The 26564-nt window shown below is 54.6% G+C and overlaps 1 protein-coding gene across 1 annotated transcript; it reads right to left on the reverse strand.

The window, feature by feature from the left end:
• LOC142292347 (folate receptor alpha-like) lies at window positions 1-25234 on the reverse strand. Its single transcript, XM_075337657.1, has 6 exons — window positions 25072-25234; window positions 7924-9532; window positions 5045-5178; window positions 1553-1741; window positions 643-778; window positions 1-517 (listed from the first exon to the last, which is right to left on the reverse strand). Exons 3-6 carry the CDS (start codon window positions 5174-5176, stop codon window positions 240-242), a joined length of 735 nt encoding a protein of 244 aa, XP_075193772.1. The 5' UTR covers window positions 5177-5178; window positions 7924-9532; window positions 25072-25234; the 3' UTR covers window positions 1-239.
• Between the last annotated feature and the right edge of the window lie 1330 nt (window positions 25235-26564).

Here is a 26564-nt window from a genome sequence, read left to right on the forward strand (position 1 = left end):
TCTGTGGACACCATTTTATTAGTGTGTATGGCCCTTTAACAACTTGATACATTGTGACAAGCGATATTTGAACAGTGGACTGCAGTGATCCCGCTCTCTGATTGGTTGACACTCTGGTGTTTCCCAGCAGCCTCGTCACCGGCCGGCAGAGGGGAGGAATCTCACATATACAGTTTCTTAGTCCATTTCAGAGGCCTGAATTATGGAGCGCAGCTCTGAGGGCTGTAGATTCCATAACTTTACACCAGCCACAGTGATGAGAGGGGCAGCAGGAGCATGGCAGACCTCAGGAGCGGACTGTGGCCGGAGCCCTTCAGACCGGCGTAGTATTCGGCCACTTTAACGTTGGGGGTGACATCATTGTTGATGAAGAAGATCTGCATGCACCGCCCGCTGCCGCGCACGCTGTCCGAGAACTTGTAGGAATTGCTCCACAGCTTCTCACAGAAATCCTTGGCGGACGGGAAGACGACTTCAATCTTCCGGCACAAAGACCCAATCGGACATCTATTGAATCCTGTTAAAAAAAATAAATAAATAAATAAAGAAGAGTGACTTTTACTGCAGCCAGGAATATTAGAGTGTCAGCTCTGCGGACAAATCTCTGGCAGGGGCCATCCACAGCCCCAGGAGGGCGCTCACCGCTCGTCCAGTTCCAGCCCTTGTGCCAGTTCTCCATACAGGTGTAGTCCTGTTTACAGTCGTTGTACCAGGTCTCGCAGTCCTCCTTACACAGGGGCACGTCCACGATCCGCTGCTTCCTCCAGCTCTGGTCCACCTGCCGGCAGAAGACAGAGCGGCCTTACACTCGCCCCCAGAGCTGCACTCACAATTCTGCACTCACATTGTAATTACACCGCTCTCACTGCCCAGCGCATGGCTGTAGGATATTACATACGTCCGTACATTGTGGGGAATAATCTATATTACACACACACACACACACACACACACACACACACACACTAGCTGTGGTACCCAGACGTTACCCGGGATAGTAACTGTCTCTCTCTATCCGTCTCCCCACCGACATCTTATTACCTCACATATCAGCTTCTTATACTATGACTGTCCTTTGTTCCTATAGCAACCACTCACAACTGCTATTAAAAACCTTTAGTTCCAGGCTCCATTCACTTTAATGCATGCAGCTTTTTGGAGTGTAACTGTAAAGCGCGGGGTTAAATTTTCCTGTCAAAACAGTCTATGACATTCCCTGAGTCACATGAGGCATCTGTGCAAAATTTCGTGATTGTAAATGCGACGGTGCGGATTCCTTTAGCGGACACACACACCACACACCACACACCACACACCACACACCACACACCACACACCACACACCACACACCACACACCACACACCACACACCACACACCACACCTCTGTTACTTCAGCTCTGTAAGCAACTAGAGAAAAATAATCAACTTATCTCCACAAGAAAGGTAAAAATATACAGCGTCCAAGACCCCAGTGGGTTCAGCTCAACACCTCAGGCCCCCTGGACCTGACCTCACCCCACACTCCCCAAAGCCCCCCCATCCTCCTTACTGTCTCAATCCAGGGTCCCAGGTTCGGGGAACACTCATAGAAACACGTGTCCTGGACGAAATGCTTCCTGCACTGCTCAGACATTACACCGCAGTGATTCCAGTTAAAGTTGTAAAGGTAAGACTGGTCATCGTGAGCAGCATGGCTGGTATTTGTAGTGCAGCACGCCTTCTCCTTCCAAGCTACACACTGCACCAAAAGAAACACAAAGGTCTCCTGTCTATACACACATGGCAGTATTATAGCAGTTCTATTCCTGTACATAGGAGGCAGTATTATAGCAGTTCTATTCCTGTATATAGGGGCAGTATTATAGTAGTTATATTCTTGTACATAGGAGCAGTATTATAGTAGTTATATTCTTGTACATAGGGGCAGTATTATAGCAGTTCTATTCCTGTATATAGGGGCAGTATTATAGTAGTTATATTCTTGTACATAGGAGCAGTATTATAGTAGTTATATTCTTGTACATAGGAGCAGTATTATAGTAGTTATATTCTTGTACATAGGGGGCAGTATTATAGTAGTTATATTCTTGTACATAGGAGCAGTATTATAGTAGTTATATTCTTGTACATAGGGGGCAGTATTATAGTAGTTATATTCTTATACATAGGGGCAGTATTATAGTAGTTATATTCTTGTATATAAGGGCAGTATTATAGCAGTTATATGCTTGTATATAGGGGCAGTATTATAGTAGTTATATTCTTGTATATAGGGGCAGTATTATAGTAGTTATATTCTTATACATAGGGGGCAGTATTATAGTAGTTATATTCTTATACATAGGGGGCAGTATTATAGTAGTTATATTCTTGTATATAGGGGGCAGTATTATAGTAGTTATATTCTTGTATATAGGGGGCAGTAATTATAGTAGTTATATTCTTGTATATAGGGGCAGTATTATAGTAGTTATATTCTTGTATATAGGGGCAGTAATTATAGTAGTTATATTCTTGTATATAGGGGCAGTATTATAGTAGTTATATTCTTATACATAGGGGGCAGTATTATAGTAGTTATATTCTTATACATAGGGGGCAGTATTATAGTAGTTATATTCTTATACATAGGGGGCAGTATTATAGTAGTTATATTCTTATACATAGGGGGCAGTATTATAGTAGTTATATTCTTATACATAGGGGGCAGTATAAGGCTATGTGCCCACGCTAGAATGTCCCTGCGGATTTTTTTGCCTGAAAATCCGCGACTTTCGCGGCAAATCCGCACCCGCGGATTTTTTATTTTTTTTTTTCCCCCCCATTCAAAGCCAAAAATCCGCACCAAATCTGCACCAAACAATTGACATGCTGCAGATTTTTCCTGATCAAAATCCGCGGCAAATCCGCCGCGGAAAAATCCGCAGCATGGGCACAGCATTTCCAAAATGCCATTGAAATGGCTTGGAAGTGCTGCTGCTGCAGATTTTCGGCAAATCCGTGGTAAATCCGCGGCAAAATCCGCGGTAAATCCTGTAGCGTGGGCACATAGCCTTATAGTAGTTATATTCTTATACATAGGGGGCAGTATTATAGTAGTTATATTATACATAGGGGGCAGTATTATAGCAGTTATATTCTTGTATATAGGGGCAGTATTATAGCAGTTCTATTCCTGTACATAGGAGCAGTATTATAGTAGTTATATTCTTGTACATAGGGGGGCAGTATTATAGTAGTTATATTATACATAGGGGGCAGTATTATAGTAGTTATATTATACATAGGGGGCAGTATTATAGCAGTTATATTCTTGTATATAGGGGCAGTATTATAGCAGTTCTATTCCTGTACATAGGAGCAGTATTATAGTAGTTCTATTCTTGTACATAGGGGCAGTATTATAGTAGTTATATTCTTGTACATAGGGGGCAGTATTATAGTAGTTCTATTCTTGTACATAGGGGCAGTATTATAGTAGTTATATTCTTGTACATAGGGGGGCAGTATTATAGTAGTTCTATTCTTGTACATAGGAGCAGTATTATAGTAGTTCTATTCTTGTACATAGGAGCAGTATTATAGTAGTTATATTCTTGTACATAGGGGGGCAGTATTATAGTAGTTATATTCTTCTACATAGGGGCAGTATTATAGTAGTTATATTCTTGTACATAGGGGGGCAGTATTATAGTAGTTATATTCTTGTACATAGGGGGGGCAGTATTATAGTAGTTATATTCTTGTACATAGGGGGCAGTATTATAGTAGTTATATTCTTGTACATAGGGGGCAGTATTATAGTAGTTATATTCTTCTACATAGGGGGCAGTATTATAGTAGTTATATTCTTGTACATAGGGGGGCAGTATTATAGTAGTTATATTCTTGTACATAGGGGGGCAGTATTATAGTAGTTATATTCCTGTACATAGGGGCAGTATTATAGTAGTTATATTCCTGTACATAGGGGCAGTATTATAGTAGTTATATTCCTGTACATAGGGGCAGTATTATAGTAGTTATATTCTTGTACATAGGGGGCAGTATTATAGTAGTTATATTCTTCTACATAGGGGGCAGTATTATAGTAGTTATATTCTTGTACATAGGGGGGCAGTATTATAGTAGTTATATTCTTGTACATAGGGGGGCAGTATTATAGTAGTTATATTCCTGTACATAGGGGCAGTATTATAGTAGTTATATTCCTGTACATAGGGGCAGTATTATAGTAGTTATATTCTTGTACATAGGGGGCAGTATTATAGTAGTTATATTCTTGTACATAGGGGGGCAGTATTATAGTAGTTCTATTCTTGTACATAGGAGCAGTATTATAGTAGTTCTATTCTTGTACATAGGAGCAGTATTATAGTAGTTATATTCTTGTACATAGGGGGGCAGTATTATAGTAGTTATATTCTTCTACATAGGGGGGCAGTATTATAGTAGTTATATTCTTGTACATAGGGGGCAGTATTATAGTAGTTATATTCTTCTACATAGGGGGCAGTATTATAGTAGTTATATTCTTCTACATAGGGGGCAGTATTATAGTAGTTATATTCTTGTACATAGGGGGGCAGTATTATAGTAGTTATATTCTTGTACATAGGGGGGCAGTATTATAGTAGTTATATTCCTGTACATAGGGGCAGTATTATAGTAGTTATATTCCTGTACATAGGGGCAGTATTATAGTAGTTATATTCTTGTACATAGGGGGCAGTATTATAGTAGTTCTATTCTTGTACATAGGGGGGCAGTATTATAGTAGTTCTATTCTTGTACATAGGGGCAGTATTATAGAAGTTATATTCTTGTACATAGGGGGGCAGTATTATAGTAGTTCTATTCTTGTACATAGGGGCAGTATTATAGTAGTTATATTCTTGTACATAGGGGGCAGTATTATAGTAGTTATATTCTTGTACATAGGGGCAGTATTATAGTAGTTATATTCTTGTACATAGGGGGGCAGTATTATAGTAGTTATATTCTTGTACATAGGGGCAGTATTATAGTATTCTCCTCTCACCTGACCATGTAATTTGTCCTCAGGTCCCGGCTCGGTCTTGTGGTGCTTCCCGTCCATGCACTGGTTCATGTAGTCCTCTTTGGCGGCGTACAGTAGTGACGCTGCGGTCAGGAGGAGGAGGCAGCGCAGCATGTCTGTAGGAGGATGAAGGCGGTATAATGGGCACTGTGGTGCAGCACTCGGTGTATGAGGGGATTGGGTCACTCGGTTTGTTTCTCTATGATCTGACTTTTCTCAGGTCTGGGGAGATGATATGGGTGAAGTCAGGGTGGGGCAGAGCGAGGCGGCGCCCGTCCATCCCATTTAGCAAAAGTGTTGTGTTTTGTATTTTTTTTTACACCACAAATATTATCCCGAATTAAATTCATCAAAAGTTTCTTTTACAGTAGAAATCTGGAATAAGACGCTGTAAAGTGGAGGTTGTGCAAAAGTATTCCACACCTTAATGTTTTCAGCAGCTCCACCAGACCTGGCAGCGCTGGGGCCGGACGAGGAGCACGGAGCCGCGCGCCACTAATGCGGCTGGTGACGGCGGACGCCTCCGTGTCATTACTCCAGTCACAGGCCGCAGCCGCAGTTTTGGCACTTGCACTTCTGAATGTGACGGCGGCACAGCCCCTGTGCGTCCCTCTGTCCAGACCCTCCGTCCATCCGTCCGTCCAGTCCCTCTGATGTGAAAACGCCAATAATTTAGGGGCTTCTCTCAGAATTTCCCTCCAGTTTTGGGGCGCAGAAGCTTTGATGATTTAACCCCGGTGTATTTCCAATTCTTAAACCTGTTTAACATCTTTGGGGCTTTTTTTGTTATAAATCTGTTCCCGCGCCCCCCATCCATCATGTCCTCTATAATAATGGGGTCTTTTTGTGGGTGAAGGACATTGGACCCCCAGACACCAGGACCCGGCTGCAAGTTACAGACTCACACAATAATTTTGACTTCCTACAGCTGAGGATTCGCTACAATAGCATCCGGTGGACATTCACCTGCACTGATACATTGTAACAGACTGTCAGCGCTTTACCCATTAGTGATCGCACATCAGGACGGCGGCACATGGAGGAAGCAAGTTCCCAGTCACTGACAGCAAGCAGAGGCCGGCTGCACCATTATTATTGCCAGAGCAGGTGTGTTGTGAATGTGATGAATACAATCATACCCAGCTTCCCCCCCCCCCCCACCAGCGGTCACCCAGCTTTCCCCCCCCCCCCCCCACCAGCGGTCACCCAGCTTTCCCCCCCCCCCCCCCCATCAGCGGTCACCCAGCTTTCCCCCCCCCCCCCCCATCAGCGGTCACCCAGCTTTCCCCCCCCCCCCCATCAGCGGTCACCCAGCTTTCCCCCCCCCCCCCCCCCATCAGCGGTCACCCAGCTTTCCCCCCCCCCCACCAGCGGTCACCCAGCTTTCCCCCCCCCCACCAGCGGTCACCCAGCTTTCCCCCCCCCCCACCAGCGGTCACCCAGCTTTCCCCCCCCCCACCAGCGGTCACCCAGCTTTCCCCCCCCCACCAGCGGTCACCCAGCTTTCCCCCCCCCCACCAGCGGTCACCCAGCTTTCCCCCCCCCCACCAGCGGTCACCCAGCTTTCCCCCCCCCCACCAGCGGTCACCCAGCTTTCCCCCCCCCCCACCAGCGGTCACCCAGCTTTCCCCCCCCCCCACCAGCGGTCACCCAGCTTTCCCCCCCCCCCACCAGCGGTCACCCAGCTTTCCCCCCCCCCACCAGCGGTCACCCAGCTTTCCCCCCCCCCCACCAGCGGTCACCCAGCTTTCCCCCCCCCCCACCAGCGGTCACCCAGCTTTCCCCCCCCCCCACCAGCGGTCACCCAGCTTTCCCCCCCCCCCACCAGCGGTCACCCAGCTTTCCCCCCCCCCCACCAGCGGTCACCCAGCTTTCCCCCCCCCCCACCAGCGGTCACCCAGCTTTCCCCCCCCCCCCACCAGCGGTCACCCAGCTTTCCCCCCCCCCCCACCAGCGGTCACCCAGCTTTCCCCCCCCCCACCAGCGGTCACCCAGCTTTCCCCCCCCCCCCACCAGCGGTCACCCAGCTTTCCCCCCCCCCCCCACCAGCGGTCACCCAGCTTTCCCCCCCCCCACCAGCGGTCACCCAGCTTTCCCCCCCCCCCCACCAGCGGTCACCCAGCTTTCCCCCCCCCCACCAGCGGTCACCCAGCTTTCCCCCCCCCCACCAGCGGTCACCCAGCTTTCCCCCCCCCCCCCCACCAGCGGTCACCCAGCTTTCCCCCCCCCCCACCAGCGGTCACCCAGCTTTCCCCCCCCCCCCACCAGCGGTCACCCAGCTTTCCCCCCCCCCCCACCAGCGGTCACCCAGCTTTCCCCCCCCCCCCACCAGCGGTCACCCAGCTTTCCCCCCCCCCCCACCAGCGGTCACCCAGCTTTCCCCCCCCCCCACCAGCGGTCACCCAGCTTTCCCCCCCCCACCAGCGGTCACCCAGCTTTCCCCCCCCCACCAGCGGTCACCCAGCTTTTCCCCCCCCCCACCAGCGGTCACCCAGCTTTCCCCCCCCCCACCAGCGGTCACCCAGCTTTCCCCCCACACCAGCGGTCACCCAGCTTTCCCCCCACACCAGCGGTCACCCAGCTTCCCCCCCACACCAGCGGTCACCCAGCTTCCCCCCACCAGCGGATACAACCAAGGAGGGAAATTAAGTTAATGCGGACATCAGTCACCTGCCCCCTATAGGGGGTCTTATGTGGCAGAGGAGCCCCCCACTAAGGATGCAGGATCTGAGGAAATCCACTACCTGTACACCCTTATAGCAACAACCCTGTGAACCGCACTACAAGTCTCAGCATGCATTGTCCCCCATTGATAATGGATAGATACGGCATCACCTGAATGTTATGTCACTTATACTTACTGCAATGGGGACGGGTCAGTGGGGGTCAGCAGTGGAGGGTCCCGGGGGTCAGCAGACCAGCAGTGGAGGGTCCCGGGGGTCAGCAGACCAGCAGTGGAGGGTCCCGGGGGTCAGCAGACCAGCAGTGGAGGGTCCCGGGGGAGGTGGGTTCAGGTGGCCAGGAAAGGCGAGGTCCTCTGGGTCAGCTGGCCAGCAGTGGAGGGTCCCGGGGGTCAGCACACCAGCAGTGGAGGGTCCCGGGGGTCAGCACACCAGCAGTGGAGGGTCCCGGGGGTCAGCACACCAGCAGTGGAGGGTCCCGGGGGTCAGCACACCAGCAGTGGAGGGTCCCGGGGGTCAGCACACCAGCAGTGGAGGGTCCCGGGGGTCAGCACACCAGCAGTGGAGGGTCCCGGGGGTCAGCACACCAGCAGTGGAGGGTCCCGGGGGAGGTGGGTTCAGGTGGCCAGGAAAGGCGAGGTCCTGGGGGTCAGCTGGCCAGCAGTGGAGGGTCCCGGGGGTCAGCAGACCAGCAGTGGAGGGTCCCGGGGGTCAGCAGACCAGCAGTGGAGGGTCCCGGGGGTCAGCAGACCAGCAGTGGAGGGTCCCGGGGGTCAGCAGACCAGCAGTGGAGGGTCCCGGGGGTCAGCAGACCAGCAGTGGAGGGTCCCGGGGGTCAGCAGACCAGCAGTGGAGGGTCCCGGGGGTCAGCAGACCAGCAGTGGAGGGTCCCGGGGGTCAGCAGACCAGCAGTGGAGGGTCCCGGGGGTCAGCAGACCAGCAGTGGAGGGTCCCGGGGGTCAGCAGACCAGCAGTGGAGGGTCCCGGGGGTCAGCAGACCAGCAGTGGAGGGTCCCGGGGGTCAGCAGACCAGCAGTGGAGGGTCCTGGGGGAGGTGGGTTCAGGTGGCCAGGAGAGGCGAGGTCCTGGGGGTCAGCTGGCCAGCAGTGGAGGGTCTTGGTGGGTGCAGGTGGCCAGGACAGGAGAGGAGAGTCTTGGGGGTCAGGCAGGTCCGGAGCTTGCACAGGTGGCAGGATTCAGGGGATCTTTGGGATCCTCTCCAGGCAGAGAGCTTGCCCTTGTCTTATCCCCTGGAGATCTGCAGAGTAAGGGAATGTCACTTGGAGAATATTCAATGTTTCTTCACCTCTGGGAGCAAAGTGCAAGTCGCCATCTGCATTAATCTTTAGCCAGGACGATGCGGCTGGAAGTCTCCTGTGCTGCACTGACCGCTGCGACTAATCACCTGCAGCCGCTCCTCCCCTCTGGAGGCCGGTTACCTGCTGGTGGGGTGTCAGGTAGGTTCACACATGCAGGTTTTGATGCAGTTTTTGAAGCTTGCGCTCTGCAGGTGTGAGGAGGAACATCCCAGAAGATTTATGCAATCATTTCCCCAATCTTCTGCACCTGTTCCCCCATGTGTGGACCCTTCAGTGTTTTCTGCCCCCGGAGGTCCAGGCCTGGAATTACACTCTTGCTGTGTCTATTATGCCGCCACCTTGTGGCCACGCTGCGTCTCTGCGTGCTGTGGACGTGTGGATGGACTGTGCACGCTGCAGATGAGGTGAAGACGTTTTCTGCACCAATAAAGCGCGTCTTTTGTGCCAAGTGAAATCATTGTCTGGAAGAGCTGGAAAACAAAAATGCACCAACAATTGACGTTACAAATGTTATCTGCCCCCAAAACTGCAAGGAAAAAAGAAGCAAGGTGCGCACAGCACCTGAGACTTCTCACAGAGTTTGCTGGGATAGGAATAGACTGCAAATCTGGACAAAAACTGCACCAAAAAATGCATAAAAAACTCTGCGTGTGCACACAGCCATAGTTAATTTTTAATTTTTTTAAAAAAAAAATTTTTAATTTAAGTTAATTTACATAAATTGTATGGGAAAAAAACTCGGGTAAGTGTGCGGGGGCCAGGGGAGCGCTGTAAGTGTGCGGGGGCCAGGGGAGCACAGTAAGTGTGCGGGGGCCAGGGGAGCACAGTAAGTGTGCGGGGGCCAGGGGAGCACAGTAAGTGTGCGGGGGCCAGGGGAGCACAGTAAATGTGCGGGGGCCAGGGGAGCACAGTAAGTGTGCGGGGGCCAGGGGAGCGCAGTAAGTGTGCGGGGGCCAGGGGAGCGCTGTAAGTGTGCGGGGGCCAGGAGAGCGCTGTAAGTGTGCGGGGGCCAGGAGAGCGCTGTAAGTGTACGGGAGCCAGGAGAGCGCTGTAAGTGTGCGGGGGCCAGGAGAGCGCTGTAAGTGTGCGGGGGCCAGGGGAGCGCTGTAAGTGTGCGGGGGCCAGGGGAGCGCTGTAAGTGTGCGGGGGCCAGGGGAGCGCTGTAAGTGTGCGGGGGCCAAGGGAGCGCTGTAAGTGTGCGGGGGGGCCGGGGGAGCGCTGTAAGTGTGCGGGGGGGGCCGGGGGAGCGCTGTAAGTTTGCGGGGGGGAGGCCGGGGGAGCGCTGTAAGTTTGCGGGGGCCGGGGGAGCGCTGTAAGTGTGCGGGAGCCGGGGGAGCGCAGTAAGCGTGCGGGGGACGGGGGACGGGGGAGCGCAGTAAGCGTGCGGTGGACCGGGGGAGCGCAGTAAGCGTGAAGGGGCCGGGAGAGCACAGTAAGCGTGAGGGGGCCGGGAGAGCGCAGTAAGCGTGCGGGGGCCGGGGGAACGCAGTAAGCGTGCGGGGGCCGGGGGAGCGCAGTAAGCGTGCGGGGGCCGGGAGAGCGCAGTAAGCGTGCGGGGGCCGGGAGAGCGCAGTAAGCGTGCGGGGGCCGGGGGAGCGCAGTAAGCGTGCGGGGGCCAGGGGGAGCGCAGTAAGCGTGCGGGGGCCAGGGGGAGCGCAGTAAGGCCGGTTTCACACATCCGGCTTTTTGCCGTTTTGCCGGATGCGGCGCTCTCCCGTACAGTTAATACAGTACAGTGACAGCGCAACAAGCGCCGGTCACATGCTGTCATGTGACCGGCGCATGTGACCCGGAAGTTACAGCGCTGTCATTGTACTGTATTAACTGTACGGGAGAGCGCCGCATCCGGCAACACGGCAAAAAGCCGGATGTGTGAAACCGGCCTAAGCGTGCGGGGGCCAGGGGGAGCGCAGTAAGTGGAGATATGTGACACCCCTGGACTATCAGGTCGTCACAGGGTATTGTGCAATCTGCCCTCCCGTGCAATATCCACCTCCTTCTTGGTTGTGGATCCCCAACTACATGGTGTTGCCTACATAAGCTAATTAAAGTCCTAGGTACACTCTGCACCACACCCACCAGACACACCAGTGGACAGCCTGAGTGGAATATGGTCACCCACTTGGGGGGTTGGTAAGGAGAGGTCAGGAGTAGACAGAAGTGTGTTGGAAGTGAAGGAGAGAGGAGGTCAGGTGCTGGTCTTCTAGGAAGCTATCTAAGTGGCAGACGTTGGTCTGGGCCTAGAGAAGCTGGACCCCCAGTCGCAGGGGATCGTGGCAAGGGGCACGGACCTGTCAAGGAGGACAGCTGGCGGCCTTGCACCATCCTTGAGTGGGACCAGGGCACAATGGGGTACACGGACCCTAGGTCAGGGAATAGCTTCAGGCAACCTGACAATTTACCCGATGAGAATGGAGCCTTCAAGATCCGCTCTCCACCAGCTCCAGAATTGGGGTACAAGCGCAACGAGGGGGATAGGACTTTCCACCAAAACGGTCCAGAAAATCCCAAGCGTGAACCCTGAGAGCAAGCTCCCACACTTAGCCATAGTGGGGAACGGGACCTGGCAGGTTTCACACTACCGGGACCAACAGAGAAGTAACTAAGTGCCAGGAGGAAGGTCACGGATCACCAGGCAGCACCATTGGGGAAAGGACCCGAACCAGCTCCCCTCAGCGGCAGCGGTGTCCAGAACTTTGGTTTATCCAGTTGTCGGTGTCAGCTTAATGGACTGAGTGAGTATGCAAGTGACCCCTTTGCACCCAACGGCACGTCCCCGTCACCATCACCGAGCCCCGGGGCATTCCCCCTACCCGTGGAGGGTCACAACACCTGGCTGCCTCACTCCATCACCCCGGGTACCCCCAACTGCAGCGGTGGTACTCCAAATTACCATATACCACGGGTGGCGTCACAAACATTAACACAATCCCCTGTAAATACCCCCTTCATTTGAGTGACCGTACGGCCCCCGGGTCTGGATACCCCTCGAGCCACCGAGCACCCGGATCCGAGTAGCTCGGCTGCTGGCATGGGAACGGCACACCTCAAATTCCTGGCGTCACGAACAGGATATGAGCAGGACCCATTTACCTGGGTGACGTGCGCCTTAGAAGTTGAAACCGCAAGTCAAAATCCTGTTTTCCGACAATTCCGCCATCTTCCGGCGCCAAAACGCCGTCTTCTCCACAAAAATGCGCAAAGCTGAAGCCTCGCCCTTCATCCTGAGAGTGAGCCGGAACCGGAAGTTCCCAGAGGGCCACAGCATCGAAGAGAGTGCTGAGTGAAAACCGAGGGGGAGAGCGAGAATGTCTGCGCCAGACGATGGAAGAGTGGCGGCACTGCCTCCACCCGACCAGGGTAACGGCAGTGCTCGGGCCGCAGGAGCGGCAGCACTGGGACCCGCGGCGATTGCGCCCATAATGCCGATAACCCTGCCCTATGTGCCTGGCAACGCCTGGCTCCCACAGTATGATGGCCAACCAGATGTGTTGCAGGGATGTAACGTCCTCGGTATGTACGCTCTGACCGGACGGCAGCGGGCGTCTGTAGTGCTCGGGCAGCTGACCGGCGCTGCCGAATTGGAAGTAGAGACATGGCCTGAGGAGGATCGGGTCTCGGTACCCGCCATTTTTAAGAGACTGGGAGCTGCGTTTGAGACCCGCACTGAAGCGGACCTGAGGATGAGGTTCTACAACTGCAAAAACGGCCCCAAGACAGCATTAGGGATTACGCCTTAAAGTTACAAGCTGTGCTGCGGACCCTGAGACTGACCAACAATATTGGAGAGCCAGAGAGGAACAAGATGCTTGTAAAGCAGTTCCTCCAGGGCCTGGGATCAGTGGAGGACCGTAAGCAGCTCCGGCTGTGGGCCCTGGAACATCCTGCCTTGGACTTTGCTACCTTGAAGGAGCGGGCAATCAAAGACCTGCAGCCCCCGGAAGCTCCTGACTCTCCACTCCCGTCCTGGCAAGCTGGTACATCCCCGCTACAGGTGAAGCCCCCTGCTCTGGCACTGCCAGAGCCAACTCCCCCAGTAGTGCCTGTAGCCGGAATCAGCGATTTGTCTTCACAGGTACAGCAGCTAAGTAACGACGTCGCAAGGATCTTGGAGGCAATGCAACTCAAATTAAAGGCCATCCCGACGAGAGAGATCCAACTGGCCGACTGGCCAGAGGACGTCCCCTGGATGAGGAAGCGGACCCCGGCGTATAAAGGACGGAGCAGTGACCGGTATGGACCACCTGTTTGTTATAAGTGTAACAAGTCTCGCCAATACGCTAGGAGCTGTCCTTTAAACGGGCAACCCCTAGGGCCAAGGGCCAATCCCCAGGAATAAACTCTCAGGCCCAGCAGACTGGAGAGAGCGGTATGTAGAGGGACGGCCCATCGTTTCCATCACCCTGGATGGGATCCCGACCTCTGCACTCCTTGATACCGGCTCCCAGGTAACGACTATTCCCTATGTACTCTATAAGAAATTTTGGCTTGACGATGAACTCACCCCGCCAGATGACAGCCTTACCATCTACGCCGTCAACGGGTTACCAGTGACTCAAATCGGGTTCAAGGAGGTGACCATTAGGGTGGGCCGGGTAGAGTTGATGAGGCAAGGCCTCATAGTGGTACAGAATGACCCTAGTGATCAGAACCCTAAGATCATTTTAGGCACAAATGCCATTGAGAATTGTATGGGAGAAGTGTTTTTGCTTCAACAGCAGCTGTCTGAGACTGCAGGAGAAGGCGGCAGAGAGCCCTGCAACGTGAGATCCGAGCCCTCCTGCAGCGGCAACAGGTGAATCTCTCTGGGGGTAAGATAGGTGGTGTACAGGTCATGGATGTGGCCCCTCTTATAGTGCCCCCACGAAGTGAAATACTGATATGGTGTGTGACGCCCTGGACTATCCAGGACGTCCCAGGTAGAAACAACAACACTACACACCCCTTCCCAGTTAGGTAACATCAGTCAAACTTAAAGCCTTGGCACCACCCTCCAGGTTTGATGTCCACACCAGGGGGGTGGAGCCAGGTGGTTGGCTCCACCCACCGAGGAGTTCACAGGCCTGGAGGCGGGAAAACAGTGGGGAGTCGAGCTGAGAAAGGAGAGAGTTGAGGTTGGAGTGAGAGCAGACAAGTTCATGGGCAGTCCTGTGTCCAGGCTGCCCAGAGACTACCCGGTGGCTGGGTCGGAGCCCAATCACCATTGGAAAGGAGGCAGACGGTAGTGGCCGCCTGCAGGAGACCGGGAAGACAACCGGTGGAACCGTAAGGGACCAGGACAGGGTAGTGGCCCGCCGGAACCGAACCGGGGAGCCAACTGGATACCGGAGCACCAGGCAGAGTACTCAGACCCCGAACTAGGCTAGCAGCCACCACCATAGTCAAATTAACTGATTGCGGTCTGAACCTCAGGGGTTCATTCCCACCTAAGTCCCGATTGAAGGCAACAGCCCAATCATTCCGGATAAGTGCCACCACCAAGAGCAAGAGATCCAAAGGGCCAGCGTCTATGGGCAAACGGGCTCCTACGACAGATATACGTCTGGGAGCGGGCTACCAGTGCTCAGGCACAGGAGTCAAGATTCACACACAGAGGTGCAGGAAAAAAGCGGTCACCATCAACCTATCCTGGGAAAAGCTGCAGCCGGCTGCGGGCCCCGTTCATCACTCCATTTGGTTTACCAGTGACTCCAGTGTCTTGTGTCAGAGTGAGTACACCAGTGCCATCCGGCACCGCGCCGCACTGCACCGTATTGCTACACCCTGCACCCGGGCCCGCTGGACCCCGGGACCATCATCCCCTACCCACGGAGGGGTCAACACCTAGCTGCGCTACTACACCGCTCCCGGGGGTCCCCATACCTTCACCGCAGCGGTGGTGTCCACAATCGCCACAACCCGTGGGTGGCGTCACGAACTATCATTTCAAACCAAACACCCAAATCCCCACGTGTAGCGCCAACTCCCTTGCAGAGCGACGTGACCCCCGGGTCCGTGAGAGGCTTGAGCCACCACTCGCAGCCGAGCCCGCGGGGCGGTACAGGTGCAGGGCAGCTGCAGGCTCCCGTGGACAGGATTACCAGGCAGTGGTGGAGCCCCTACCCTCAGAGCATTGGCCCACCGTGTTCACGGCCAGAGGGGTGGTCGACATCCAGGAGGAGAGACTGCCTGTGCGAGTGTTTAACTGTGGGGAAGAGGAGATCACATTACCCAGATACGCCACCATAGCCAAGCTGTTCGTAGTCAATGTGTGGCGCCCTGGACAAGCCAGGTCGTCACAGGTACTACACCAACACACCCCACACCCCGGCTAGGCACACCGAAGCCAAACACAAAATCCTTGTTGCCTTCCTCCAGGGGCTGATGTCCACACCAGGGGGTGGGCCAGGCGGTTGGTCCCGCCCACCGAGGAGTTCACAGTCCTGGAGGCGGGAAAAGGAGGTAGATCAGTTTTGAAGTTGAGGAGTGAGGAAGTAAAGTGGTAGAGGAGCAGTCTGAAGGCGTCCGGGTGTGTGGCCCGGACGGAACAGCAAGGTTGGCAGATGGTGGTGACCGTCTGCAGGAGAGGCTAATTGGAGCAAACCGTAAGGACCATGGACGGGCGGTGGCCCGGCGGTACCGGATCGGAGAGCAAAGAGAAGCCAGCACCATCCGGCAGGGCTTACGGACCCCGACCAGGCTAGGAGTCGCTGTAAAACTGGTCAAATCCGTTAGCGAAGGGAACCTCCGGGGTTTCCCAGCAGTCAAGACCTGATTAAAGGCAACAGCTCACACCGTAGAGGGAAACACAGTCACCGCCAAGGCTACAGTTCCCAGGGCCAGAGCCTGCGGGCAAAAGGGGCTCCTTCAGCATCCATCCAAGCTGGGGAGCGGGTTACCGGTGGGAAGCCATTGGAACCGTAAACACAACATAGGTGCAGGGAAAGGCAGTCACCATCAACCTACCGGGAGAACTACCGCAGCCGCCTTTGGGACCCGTCCATCCAGCCGTTTGTTTGACCAGAGACTCCGTGTGAATTACTGGCTGAATGAGTATCACCGTGCCGTGCGGCACAGCGCTGGCCCCGCGACCCTGCACCTCACCAGGCCCCGTAACCCGCCTGCCATCCATCCCTACCTCCCTCACCGGGCCCCGGGACAACCAACCCCCTACCCACGGAGGGGAGAACCAACATCCAAGCTGCTCCCTGTCATCGCTCCCGGGATCCCCGTCCAGAGCAGTGGTGGTGTCACCAATCTCACCACAACCGTGGGTGGCGTCACGGACAATATCTCTAAACCCAAACCACCCCCTTTCACTCACGGGCGAGGAACGCCGCTCGAGTCCCCGGGATCCGGCCCACCGCTCGAGCCACCACCGAGCAGCAGCAGCCGGACCCGAGCAGTGGGTGAGCGCAGCGTCCCCTCCTCCCCCCGCGACAACTTGGCGTCACGAACAGGATCTTACCGCTCTGCCGTCTGGTAGAGGTGCGTCTTGTGACCGCCGGAGGTGTCCGGCCGAAAATTTGGAGAAGCCGCCATTTTGGGCGCGAAAAGTCCTCGCTCGAGCGTCTCCTCGAGCAGTGGAGGCGCTAAAATAAAAACCCCGCCCCTGTAGAGGAGGAGCCGGAAAAAAACTAAGGGGGACGGATGGTGTCTGGCCGCATGTAGCCCGCGGCTATAGAAGCAGGGACGCCGGGACTCTGCGATCTGCTAATTCCTGGAAAGTATGTCTGCTCCACCCAGCTACGCCGAGGCTACAGAGCCGGTGCCCGGGACGGCGGCGTGGCTCAGGGCCCGAACAGCAGGGATCTGCCGACGCTACCGGAGTCAGATATGTATGCTGATGGAGCAGTGGACCGTGGAGGTGGAGGAGGTAGCTGCGGTCGCCCGGGTGTATGGAATGGAGGCCATGATGGAGGAGCTGGTGAGTGGCCCACGCCCCTGTGTCCCCGAGGGACCGGCCGTTGCAGCTGAGTGACCCGGTCTACCCCTGGCCCCCATGCCGCCTCCGTCTTCCCTGCCCATGCACCGCGCTGCTTCTGGTCCGTCTGGCGTACACCCCATCGTAGCAGTGGCCGAGAGAGTGGCGAGCCCGGAGGCTGCGGCAGCTGGCGGCGACCCGCCTGGAGCAGGGACGGATGATAGCGACTCCGGACCGGACACAGAGCCTGTTTCGGAGGAGGACGAAGGGGTCGTTGTCCTGTGTGACATGGAGGCCACTTACATCCCCCGGAGCGGAAATAACGGGTACCCTGCGGCCCTTCCTCGTCGCGCCTGCTATGCGCTGGAAGGGCTGGTTCCCGTGTTCCTCCACCCGGGGCCGGCTGAGGATGAGGAAAGCGAGCAGTGATGGCAGCGGAGCTCCGCTGCAAGTTGTCCCCGTTGGGACCACCAGTACAGTTTAGAAAGTTTTGAATGACAAGATGCGGAGCTGCCGCCTGACCTACACCCCACCTATTGTCTCCTCCCCATAATCCTATAGAATGTAAGCCCGCAAGGGTAGGGCCCTCTTCCCTCTGTACTAGTCTGTCTACTGTAACTTGTATACGTATTTTGTATGTAACCCCCTTCTCATGTACAGCACCATGGAATTAATGGTGCTCTATAAATAAATAATAATAATAATAATAATAATAATAATCAACCGAAGGAAAGTTTACCTGATTTACAACCGTGATTAAACCGGCCGTTGCTGACAACTGTTGTCCCCGTGGGGACTGTCTGTAACCATGCGTAGAAACTGCTACGGACAAGCCCGAGAACTTGCAGGGCAACCACAAACTTGTGGAATGTAGATAAAAATGTTGGCTTGATACCGTTACCGCCTCCGGAGAGGCTGATTTGGAGGATGGGCCTAAAGGAAAGTGATGGCCCAGGCCCGCCACTACCGTAACCGATGGCGATCCTCCGGGAGGTTCAGGGGTTCCCCATGGACGTGGGTCCCCTGAAAGGGACAGAACCCGCTCGGGCAGCCTGGTAATGGACTGGGGTCAAGGGGTGCTGCCCATTTGCTTAGGGGCAGCATCAAGGCCAGGTTGCTTGGGTGGGAGAAGAGCGGAAGCCGTAACCGTTATTTATTAAAAATGTTTGGTAACGTTTAAGAAATGTGCCTCCCGATGTGGGAAGATTGAAAAATGCTTGTTTTACATGTTTTACCGTTTTATATCTTTTTTCAGTTCGTGAAAAATAAAACCAGTGATGGACGGGCAGCCCGCGGACGGTCTGCATTTTACTAAGGAGGAATGTGGCGCCCTGGACAAGCCAGGTCGTCACAGGTACTACACCAACACACCCCACACCCCGGCTAGGCACACCGAAGCCAAACACAAAATCCTTGTTGCCTTCCTCCAGGGACTGATGTCCACACCAGGGGGTGGGCCAGGCGGTTGGTCCCGCCCACTGAGAAGTTCGCAGTCCTGGAGGCGGGAAAAGGAGGCAGATCAGTTTTGAAGTTGAGGAGTGAGGAAGTAAAGTGGTAGAGGAGCAGTCTGAAGGCGTCCGGGTGTGTGGCCCGGACGGAACAGCAAGGTTGGCAGACGGTGGTGACCGTCTGCAGGAGAGGCTAATTGGAGCAAACCGTAAGGACTGTGGACGGGCGGTGGCCCGGCGGTACTGGATCGGAGAGCAAAGAGAAGCCAGCACCATCCGGCAGGGCTTACGGACCCCGACCAGGCTAGGAGTCGCTGTAAAACTGGTCAAATCCGTTATCGAAGGGAACCTCCGGAGTTTCCCAGCAGTCAAGACCCGATTGAAGGCAACAGCTCACACCGTAGAGGGAAACACAGTCACCGCCAAGGCTACAGTTCCCAGGGCCAGAGCCTGCGGGCAAAAGGGGCTCCTTCAGCATCCATCCAAGCTGGGGAGCGGGTTACCAGTGGGAAGCCATTGGAACCGTAAACACAACACAGATGCAGGGAAAGGTAGTCACCATCAACCTACTGGGAGAACTACCGCAGCCGCCTGTGGGACCCGTCCATCCAGCCGTTTGTTTGACCAGAGACTCCGTGTGAATTACTGGCTGAAAGAGTACCACCGTGCCGTGCGGCACAGCGCTGCCCCCGCGACCCTGCACCTCACCAGGCCCCGTAACCCGCCTGCCATCCATCCCTACCCCATCACCGGGCCCCGGGACAACCAACCCCCCTACCCACGGAGGGGAGAACCAATATCCAAGCTGCTCCCTGTCATCGCTCCCGGGATCCTTGTCCAGAGCAGCGGTGGTGTCACCAATCTCACCACAACCGTGGGTGGCGTTACGGACAATATCTCTAAACCCAAACCACCCCCTTTCACTCACGGGCGAGGAATGCCGCTCGAGTCCCCGGGATCCGGCCCACCACTCGAGCCACCACCGAGCAGCAGCAGCAGCAGCCGGACCCGAGCAGTGGGTGAGCGCAGCGTCCCCTCCTCCGCCCGCGACAAATGCAGATGCCATACATGCAACAGGTCCTCCAGGTCAGTCCGATCAGTCCCCTGGTGACAGTTCCCACGGACCGTTAGAGAAGTGGTGTCAGGAACTACACGTGGGCACCGACTCTACACCTGCACATCATACACAAGGGGTCTATAGGGTTGTCCAAGAGTATGAGCAGGTCTTTAGTAAACATTGTCTGGATTTTGGGTGGATAAAAGGGGTACAACTGTGCCGCTCCCGCGTCAGCAGCCGGGCTGCTCGGATCCGGATACGCAGTGGCTCGAGGGGTCTCTGGACCCGGGGGTCGTGCGGCCACTCAAAGGGGGTATTTACAGGGGATAGTGTATTTAAAGTTTGTGATGCCACCCGTGGTGTGTGGTAAGGTGGAGTACCACCGCTGCAGCTGGGAGTACCCGGGGGTGATGGAGTGGGCAGCTAGATGTTTTAACCCCTCCACAGGTAGAGGGAATGCCCCGGGCCTCGGCGGTGTAGTAGGGAAGTGCTGTTGGGAGTGAAGGGGTCACTTGCGTACACACTCAGTCCATAAAGCTGACACCGACAACTTGGTAAACCAAAGTTCTGGACACCCCTGCCGCTGAGGGGGAGCTAGTTCAGGTCCCGTCCCCGATGGTGTTGCTTGATGATCTGTGACCTTTTCTTTGGCACTTAGTTCACTTCTTGGTTGGCCCCGGTAGCATGAAACTAGTCGGGTCCCGCTCCCCACTGTGGCTAACTGAGGGAGCTTGCTCTCAGGGTTCACGCTTGGGATTTTCTGGACCGTTTTTGTGGAAAGTCCTATCCCTCTCGTTGCGCTAATACCCCGTTTTGTAGAGCGGGTGGAGAGCGGATCTTGAAGGCTCCATTCTCATCGGGTAAATTGTCAGGTTGCCTGAAGCTACTCCCTGACCTAGGGTCCACGTACCCCATCGTGCCCTGGTCCCACCCCGGGATGGTACAAGGCTGCCGGCTGTCCTCCTCGACAGTTCCGTGACCCTTATCACGATTCCCTGTGACCAGGGATCCAGCTCCTACTAGGCCCAGACCACCGTCTGCCACCTAGTTACTTCAAGGAGCCCTGCTCCTGACCTCCTCTCTCCTTTACTTCTAACACTTCACTCTCCCTTTCTCTAACTCTCTCTCACTGACTGACTCCTGACACTCCTGACCTCCCCTTAACCAACCCCCCACGTGGGCGATCCTATTCCACTCAGGCCTTCCACTGGTGTGTCTGGTGGGTGTGGTGCAGAGTGTACCTAGGATTTTGATTAGCTGATGATGGCAACACCATAGTTGGGGACGCGTAACCAAGGAGGGGGTGGATATTGTACAGAAGGGCAGATTGCACAATACCCTGTGATGATCTAATAGGCCAGGGCGTCACACAACATCACATACCCACAGGCACTCACCCACCTATCAAAGAGAGTATAAGCCCATACCACCTGCCCATTATCAATGTGCCAAAGATATGCTCAGGAGCATGAAGGAGGCTGGGGTAATCCGTGACAGTTGCAGTCCCTGGGCCGCCCCTCTGGTACTCGTAAAGAAGAAGGATGGTACCATGAGGATGTGTGTAGACTACCGTAAAATTAATACGATCACGCACAAAGATGTCTGCCCCTTGCCCCGCATTGAGGAATCGTTGGTTGCCCTGAAATCTGCTACTTATTTCTCTACCCTTGATCTCACTAGCGGACACTGGCAGTGGCTGTTGCCGAGGAAGAGCAGGAGAAAACCGCGTTCGCTACCCCGATGGGATTGTGCGAATTCAATAGCATGCCATTCGGGCTGTGCAACGCATCGGGGACGTTCCAGAGGCTCATGGAGTGCTGCTTGGGCCACTGGAACTTCGAGATGGTCTTGCTGTATCTGAACGACGTCATTGTGTAAGGGGTAGTCGGACCCCTGGTAGTGAAGGAGCGGTTTCCCCCCCCTGAAGACGCCACATTAGTATGGTGGCAAATTGTAAATGTTGATGGTAAAATGTTACCTGTCATAAACTGTTTCCCCACTAGGTGCCAGTGTAGAGCAGTGGTTCCCCTCGTAACAGTGGCAGGGAAGGAAGGGGCAGGGCAGCCTAGGTGGGGAAGGAAGGGTTCTGAATGCAGAGTGCAGTGTGCAGTGAGATGTGACTGGAGAAAGAAGTCTGAGGTGACGGGGCAGAGTGTGGAAGTGCTGCAGTGGCAGAAGAAGTGGAAGAGTCAAGACTAGTCCCAAAGCCGGTAGTGTGTACTACAGTGCAGTGCAGCTATCAGGGGGATAACAAGTGGCCCCTGCAGGCGAAGGGTAGTGCCCTGACAAAGAAGTGAAGGTAAATGGGAACGCCCGTAGAAAACAAGTGAAGCAGTTCCCCGGCAAAGAAGTGGAGAGGTGAGAACTTATCCGGAGCCGGTAGTCTGTGCTAGATCTGCCCTACAGTGAAACAGGGTTCAGTGTGCAGCTACTAGGGGGTTAACGTATGTCCCCTGCAGGCGAGGGAAAGTTACCGGGGAAAGAGGAAACCGTCAGCAAGAAGTTTAACCTGTAAACCAAAGTGACTTGATGCTGAAAGGTGTAAAGAAGAGTGGAAGTTGTGTTCAATAAAATGTTTCTTGGTTCATCAACTGCCTGTCTGTGGCTCTTTACTGGGAGTGGTGAAGAGGCCGGTGAGCCGAGAGAAAAAGGTGTCACCGAGAAGCAAATGGCCCACATGGATGTGTCCCTGCCACCTACACTCTGCCCCACAAACAACACCCCTGTTTTAACAGTGACGGCCGGGCCGGGGGTCAGCCTGCCGCCCCCTAGGCGGGAGACCGCGACTACACCCCCTGAGGCGCCCCCTGCCCCCGTTACAAACTGGCGTAGTCGGCAGGATCAAGCCTGCATGCAAGAAACCCTGACCAGAGACTGTGAGGAAGATCAAGTGGTGCCTGACGTGCTGAACAGGCCACAAGAGGGCGGCAAGATGGCGGCCGTCCTCATGGACTCAGCAGAGGCGCGAAAAGTTGGCGCCAAACGAAAAGCACTGGGCTGGCCTGGGAGGAAGAAGCCTGGAGTGCACCGCCCAAAGAGGGGGAGGTACCTGCACCAAGAAGCTGCAGAGGTCTAGAGACGTGGGCGGCGCCGCAAGAAAGAAAAGGCGTCGCCAACGCTATGCAGACCTGGTGGGTGAAGCCGGGGGCGGAGTGTGTGCAAAAGCGGGAAAAGAAGAACCGCCTCCACCCTCCCCGGCGTCATTGCAATCCCAGCAGCAGAAGCAACAGTTCCAGTTACCTGCGCTAAACAGAATGGAGGCCAGGACAGACAAGCAAGCCGTAGCGGGCGCGCTGGTGTCCATAGGACGCAGAAGAGAACGTCCGATGGAGAGCTCGGTGGGAGAGTTACCCACCATCACGTTGCCGGCAAGCATGATACCGGCCGTGACTGGAGTCTCGGAGAAACCAGCGAGGGTCACGTGGTTTACCTCATGGGATGCCGTTACCGGGGAAACGACGAAGGAAGTCCGGGCCACCTACAAGTCCCGGCTGACTCTGGGGAGCGGGCCACCAGGAGCATCCGTACAGATTCCGGAGGCGCCCGCGTCTGTTAAGGTAGGCCCTCTGCCCCCCTCAGGAGTTAAGGCCCCGTACTGGCAAGATATCCCAGAACCAGAGGTAATCGTCCGGAAGAGACTGATTTGTTTGCCGTTGAAAACCGGTACTGTTGAAAGCCGGTGAATGTTTCCAGTTACAGTAACGTTAAAAGTACTGAACCCGGGAGGAGCTTAATGCAGAACTGTGCGTGGACTCCTTCCGTGACTGTTAAGAAGGAATCTTGTTGTCTTGTTGTTTTCTGCCCACCCAAAGACCGGGAGCGCTTGGAAATAGCCTCCGGGCAGAAGGTCAGCTAAGACCGGGAGCGCCTGAGGAGGGCCTCCGGGCAGATGTGCGACTAAGACCGGGAGCTTCCCTGGAGGGACTCCGGGCACCAAACTTGTGTGCCAGTCTGTGTGTTTTCCTACATGTGTTGTTTTGCAGGTACGAACCTCTCCAGGAGGCTGAGGTTAAAGAGGGGAGGAATGTAAGGGGTAGTCGGACCCCTGGTAGTGAAGGAGTGGTTTTTCCCCCCCTGAAGACGCCACAGTAGTATGGTGGCAAATTGTAAATGTTAATGGTAAAATGTTACCTGTCATAAACTGTTTCCCCACTAGGTGCCAGTGTAGAGCAGTGGTTCCCCTGGTAACAGTGGCAGGGAATGAAGGGGCAGGGCAGCCTAGGTGGGGAAGGAAGGGCTCTGAATGCAGAGTAGTGTGCAGTGAGATGTGACTGGAGAAAGAAGTCTGAGGTGATGGGGCAGAGTGTGGAAGTGGTGCTGCAGTGGCAGAAGAAGTGGAAGAGTCAAGACTAGTCCCAAAGCCGGTAGTGTGTACTACAGTGCAGTGCAGCTATCAGGGGGATAACAAGTGGCCCCTGCAGGCGAAGGGTAGTGCCCTGACAAAGAAGTGAAGGTAAATGGGAACGCCCGTAGAAAACAAGTGAAGCAGTTCCCCCGCAAAGAAGTGGAGAGGTGAGAACTTATCCGGAGCCGGTAGTTTGTGCTAGATCTGCCCTACAGTGAAACAGGGTTCAGTGTGCAGCTACTAGGGGGTTAACGCATGTCCCCTGCAGGTGAGGGAAAGTTACCGGGGAAAGAGGAAACCGTCAGCAAGAAGTTTAACCTGTAAACCAAAGTGACTTGATGCTGAAAGGTGTAAAGAAGAGTGGAAGCTGTGTTCAATAAAATGTTTCTTGGTTCATCAACTGCCTGTCTGTGGCTCTTTACTGGGAGTGGTGAAGAGGCCTGTGAGCCGAGAGGAAAAGGTGTCACCGAGAAGAAAATTGCCCACATGGAAGCGTCCCTGCCACCTACACTCTGCCCCACAAACAACACCTCCGTTTTAACAGTGACGGCCGGGCCGGGGGTCAGCCTGCCGCCCCCTGGGCGGGAGACCGCGACTACACCCACTGAGGCGCCCCCTGCCCCCGTTACAAACGTATACTCCAAGACGTACGAGGTGCACCTGGAACACCTGTCAGAGGTGTTCGAGGCACTGTCGAAGTATGGGATAAAGCTCAAGCCATCCAAGTGCCACCTGCTGAAGCCGAAGTTACAGTACTTGGGGCATGTGGTCAGTGCTGAAGGTGTGGCACCAGATCCAGAGAAAATCACAGCTATCCAGAACTGGCCAAGGCCCAACACCGTCAGAAAGGTGTGACAGTTCCTGGGTCTGATGGGGTACTATCGGAGGTTTGTCAAGGGGTACACGCAGATGGTGGCCCCCTTGCAAGACCTTCTGGTGGGACAACTCGTGCATGGCAAGTCCTCAGGCCTTCTGTTCAAATGGGGTAAGGAACAAGAAAATTCCTTCCGTTTATACTGTATATGGATGCCATTAATGTGGGGCTCGGAGTCATCCTGTCACAGGTACAGAAGGGCAAGGAGAAGGTGATAGCCTATGCTAGCCGGAAGCTAAGGCCCACAGAGAGGAACCCAGAACACTATAATTCTTTCAAGCTGGAGTTCCTGGCACTTGTATGGGCTGTGACGGAAAGGTTTAAGCACTACCTTGCTGCCGCCAAATTTACTGTGTACACAGACAATAACCCGTTGACTCACCTGGATACGGCGAAGTTGGGAGCCTTGGAACAGCGCTGGGTTGCAAGGTTGGCGAATTATGATTTTATCATAAAATACAGGGCTGGTCGCAAGAACACTAACGCTGATGCACTGTCTAGGATGCCTCATCTGTTTGACGACGAGAGGGACGAAGATGACCTGGAGGAAATTGAATTGCCTGCGTTCCATTAACCCACTCCCTGGGAGTGTACCCATCAACAAGAAATGACCTGTGATCCATTGCCTCATCACGGTTGGCAAGAAGCCCAAGATAGGGACCTTGCAATCAGATTAGTTAAAGCATTACTGGCCAGAGCTGGTGCTTGTCTTGAGCCAGGCACCCCGGAGGAAGCCAGAAAACTGTGACAGGACAGGAGTCGGCTCTATCTCCAAACTGTGCAGAAGCCTAACCAATCTCAAAACACATGAGAGGATCTGCCAGACCGTGATACCTCGGGCGTATGTTCCAGTGGTGTTGGAAGCGTACCATGATGGAGCCGGGCACTTTGGGTGGAAGAAGCTGGAGATGTTGCTGAGAAGTCGCTTCTACTGGATAGGGATGAGAGACTCCATAGAAGCCTGGTGTAGGAATTGCGGTCCCTGTGCCTTGAGAAGGCAGGATGGCACCAGTCAGCAAGCACCACTTCAGCCGATTGTCACCAAACAGCCCCTGGAGATTGTGGCCCTGGATCATGTCAAGTTGACTCCCAGCAGGAGTGGGTACACGTACGCGCTCACGATAGTCGACCATTAAGCGGGCTTGACACGCTACAACAAATCTAACGATGTGTTGGCGGGGTCACGTCATAAGTGATGCACATCCGGCATACTTAGTGTTGTTGTAGCATGTGACAGCTACGTGCGGTTGTGGTTGAACGTAAAACTGTTCATCGCATACACGTCGTTCAAAACCTAAAAATTGAACATCGGATTGTCCAATGTTCCCGAGGCAGCACACATCGCCGTGTGTGACACCCCGGGAACGATGAACAGATCTTACCTGCGTCCCGCGGCTCCCGCCGGCTATGCGGAAGGAAGGAGGTTGGCGGGATGTTTACGTCCCGCTCATCTCCACCCCTCCGCTTCTATTGGCCGGCTGCCGTGTGACGTCGCTGTGACGCCGAACGTCCCTCCCACTCCAGGAAGTGGATGTTTGCCGTCCTCATCGAGGTCGTATGGAAGGGTAAGTACGTGTGACGGCAAATAATCGTTTGTGCGACGCGGTCAACAAATTGAATGTGTCGCACATATAATGGGGGCGTCTCACATAGTATAAGATATCGTATGCAGAATTGAAAGCTGTAAAGCAGGCTTACTCTCGATTCCTGGTGGTGGTACCTGTTAAAGATCTGACTGCCAGCACAGCGGCAAAGGCGTGCCAAGCGCACTTTTGTGGGCCGCATGGGTACCCCGATCGAGTCCTTACTGATCAAGGTCCAGCATTTGAGGCTGAAGTCTTCCAGTTCTGTAATCTGTACGGGTGCAAGAAGATA

This window comes from Anomaloglossus baeobatrachus, chromosome 2, assembly GCF_048569485.1.
Source record: "Anomaloglossus baeobatrachus isolate aAnoBae1 chromosome 2, aAnoBae1.hap1, whole genome shotgun sequence".
NCBI lineage: Eukaryota > Metazoa > Chordata > Amphibia > Anura > Aromobatidae > Anomaloglossus > Anomaloglossus baeobatrachus.

Coding starts and splice junctions, on each gene's coding strand:
- LOC142292347 (XM_075337657.1), bottom strand. CDS start 5,176: ATGCTGCGCTGCCTCCTCCTCCTGACCGCAGCGTCACTACTGTACGCC. Junction 1,742..5,044: donor AGGACAAATTACATGGTCAG/GTGAGAGGAGAA, acceptor CTTTTGGTGCAG/TGTGTAGCTTGGAAGGAGAA. Junction 779..1,552: donor TGGGACCCTGGATTGAGACA/GTAAGGAGGATG, acceptor TTCTGCCGGCAG/GTGGACCAGAGCTGGAGGAA.